This window comes from Entamoeba nuttalli, assembly GCF_000257125.1.
Source record: "Entamoeba nuttalli P19 unplaced genomic scaffold asmbl_3851, whole genome shotgun sequence".
NCBI lineage: Eukaryota > Evosea > Mastigamoebida > Endamoebidae > Entamoeba > Entamoeba nuttalli.
In genome coordinates, this window is record NW_008576377.1 from 1 (window position 1) to 2948 (window position 2948).

At 26.2% G+C, this 2948-nt stretch overlaps 2 protein-coding genes across 2 annotated transcripts; both read right to left on the bottom strand.

Moving 5' to 3' along the window:
* Positions 1 to 576: 576 nt before the first annotated feature.
* Positions 577 to 1380, bottom strand: ENU1_083700 (dual specificity protein phosphatase, putative; the record flags this gene model as incomplete). Its single annotated transcript, XM_008858781.1, has 1 exon — positions 577 to 1380. One exon carries the CDS (start codon positions 1378 to 1380, stop codon positions 577 to 579), a length of 804 nt encoding a protein of 267 aa, XP_008857003.1.
* Positions 1381 to 1484: 104 nt separating this feature from the next.
* On the bottom strand, positions 1485 to 2684 carry ENU1_083710 (lecithin:cholesterol acyltransferase domain containing protein; the record flags this gene model as incomplete). Its single annotated transcript, XM_008858782.1, has 1 exon — positions 1485 to 2684. One exon carries the CDS (start codon positions 2682 to 2684, stop codon positions 1485 to 1487), a length of 1200 nt encoding a protein of 399 aa, XP_008857004.1.
* Between the last annotated feature and the right edge of the window lie 264 nt (positions 2685 to 2948).

Sequence of the window (2948 nt, forward strand, 5' to 3'; positions counted from 1 at the left end):
GAAATTAAAAATACCAAGATTAAAGAATATTTAATTGATGAAGTTAATAATAAATGAAATTATACATTAAAATATAATAATAATGAAATTTTCATTCATCATAAAATAAGAAATAAAGAAAGATGAAGTTCATTAAAATAAGGATAAAAATCAAAGAAGAAGATACAATGAAAAAAAAAACAGAAAGAAGAAAGAAAAGACAATAAAATAAATAAAATAAAATACTTTATTCACAAAACAAGAAGAAACATTAAATAATTAATAAAACAAAGAAATTACTCATTCTAATGATATTTGATGCTATTAATATTCATTAATTAATGAACAAAGAACAATTCTATAATACTTAATTAATTGCTTTTGTTATATTCTCCACTTCGAATATTCTATTTTATTTCTCTTATCTTTATATTTCATTCTTATTTTTCTACTTCATCTTATTATTCTTATAATTTTCCATTTAACTCTTATAATATTCATAGCCATGACAATTTTTATTAATTTGTGATTTCTCACTCATCTCAGAATTCACTTTTTGAATAACAATGAGTATAATAATACTTAAAATAAAAATATTTAGTCAATTACATTATGAGAAAATTCCCATTTCTTTTTTCTATCAGCTATTTCTATTTCTGCATCTTCTAATGCACGACGGATGATTGGATCTTGTTTGAATTGAGAATTAGTCATACCATTAATAGAAGTTAATCCTAATTGACTTGAAAGGGTGTTCAATTCACCGACCAGTACCATTGATAGTTCAAAAGTCCATGCTTTTGTTTTAACCATATTAAAGGCATTTATAAAACTCATTTTATTATTTTGAATCAAATAAGCAATTAATAATGCAGGAGCTCTATTCCTTCCATCAAATGAATGAATAAGAACCTTTTCTCCTTTAGAATGAGCTAAGTTGATCAAGGCACAAGCCTCTTTTACAAAAGGATTAATTGTATTATGGTATTTACTAATTGGCAACCTATAGTATTCTCTTCCTTCTTCTTCTTCATTACTACACTCACAAGTACAATTAATAATTACATTAATACATTCACTATCCAACCATGCCTGATTATTACTACTTTCTACTGATCCTAAATAAATATCTTTGGTAATTGAACAACCAACTCCAAAAGCTCTTTGCTTTTGTTCTTTGATTTTTTTAAATTCAATTAATCGTTGATATGAATCAATTTTCTTTTCTTCTACTTCCATTTTATTTTTTTCTTTTTGTAATTCAATTCTCATTTTTTCTCGTTCTTTTTGTTTGAATAATTTAAATTCTCTCTCTTGTTTTTCCTTAATCTCTTGTCCAATACTTTTATCTCCATCTTTCTTAGGTTTAATAACTATGAATTGAGTGATTGATCGTTGCATCTTAGTTTGTTTTTAAGTTCTATTTATTTTTCGTTTTAACAGTTACGTTCATTAAATTAAAAAACAGACTTAGAAAAGTATTGAATTAAATTAGTACTAAGAACTTAGTCACAAGCAAGATTTTTAACATATTCAATCACTTCTTTCTTTAACAACATTCCTTGATGAGTATATTTACCTAAATTAGTAAAGTTTTCTGTCATCTTTTTACAATATTCTAAACTGTTCAAAGTAACTTCTTGATCACCATCTACAAATTCTATAGTTGATTTAGAATCAAAAGTATCTCCTTTAAATGTTATTTTATGTGCAGTTTCTATTCCACTTGTAATACCACAATGCATTTCTACTCCATGTGGTACTTGTGAATTATATTTCTTAAGATATGGAGCAAATGAATTTTCTACTGCTTCTTTAGCAAATGGTTTCATTTCTTCTAATTGACTAAATAACTCAATCTGGTCTTTTGGATAATATTTCTTGCCATTAGCTAATTCTACTAAAACTTCATTTTGGTCCCAATACTCTCCTATAGGCCCCATCATAGCTACTGTCTCAAATGTTCTTGCTGCCTTTTTAATTAATTCTTTAGAAACAGGATATCCCATATTATATCCAGCAAGAACAACATCATTAGCGATAGTTGTCCCAATGAAAGGAGTAGACATAGCAACCCATCTATAAATATACTTATCACAAAATTCTTTGCCAAGTTTATCTAATAAAATATAAGTAGTTAATCCTCCCATAGAATGTGAAACTAAAACTACTTTATTACCAGTATTTTCATAAGCTTTAATTATTAACTCTTTAACTTTTTCATAATATTCATCATGATGATAATACCTCCAATCATAAGGTGCAGAGAACAAATCAAATTCATCTTTATATCCAATTTTTTGTAATCCTTTTATAACTTCATGGAATGCACGAGAAAATGTCTTTAATGGGAATGATGGAGAGATAGTGTCTACAGCATAAGTAGATCCAAACCTTGGAGGCTCTATTTGTACTCCTTCAACATTTTCCATTCTACCTGAAGTTGAATTATAATGACATGTTAAATAAGCAATATAACAATCATTGACATATGGAATTCCATCTAACAGATTTAGCCATAATGTGAACCAATCTTTAGATCTATCACAATCAAGTTTTCTATCACAGAAGTCAACATTCTTAGGGATATTTATTTTGGCATTAAGCATTGAAGCCATAATTCCAGGAATAATAATAACTGGATGACGAGTACAGGTTTCTGCAATAGCAATAGATAAAGTCAAACAAAGAAAGAAAATGTTCATTTAAAGTCAATCCAATCACTAACTTTTTAAAGATTGTCCAATTACTTCAGAGGGTTAATACTTCTTTTCTAAACAAAGAAAAAAAAAACAATACAATTACATTTTTTAAGAAAAAAAAGTAATAATAGAAAAGAAGAAATTCGAACCAAGTTACTTCATAATTACTTTTGATTTTTTCTTTTTTTTAAACAAAAAAAAAAGTATAAAATAAATAATTTAAAATTAAAATTCTTCTTATTGAACTTCTGGTTTTCTTATTTCCAT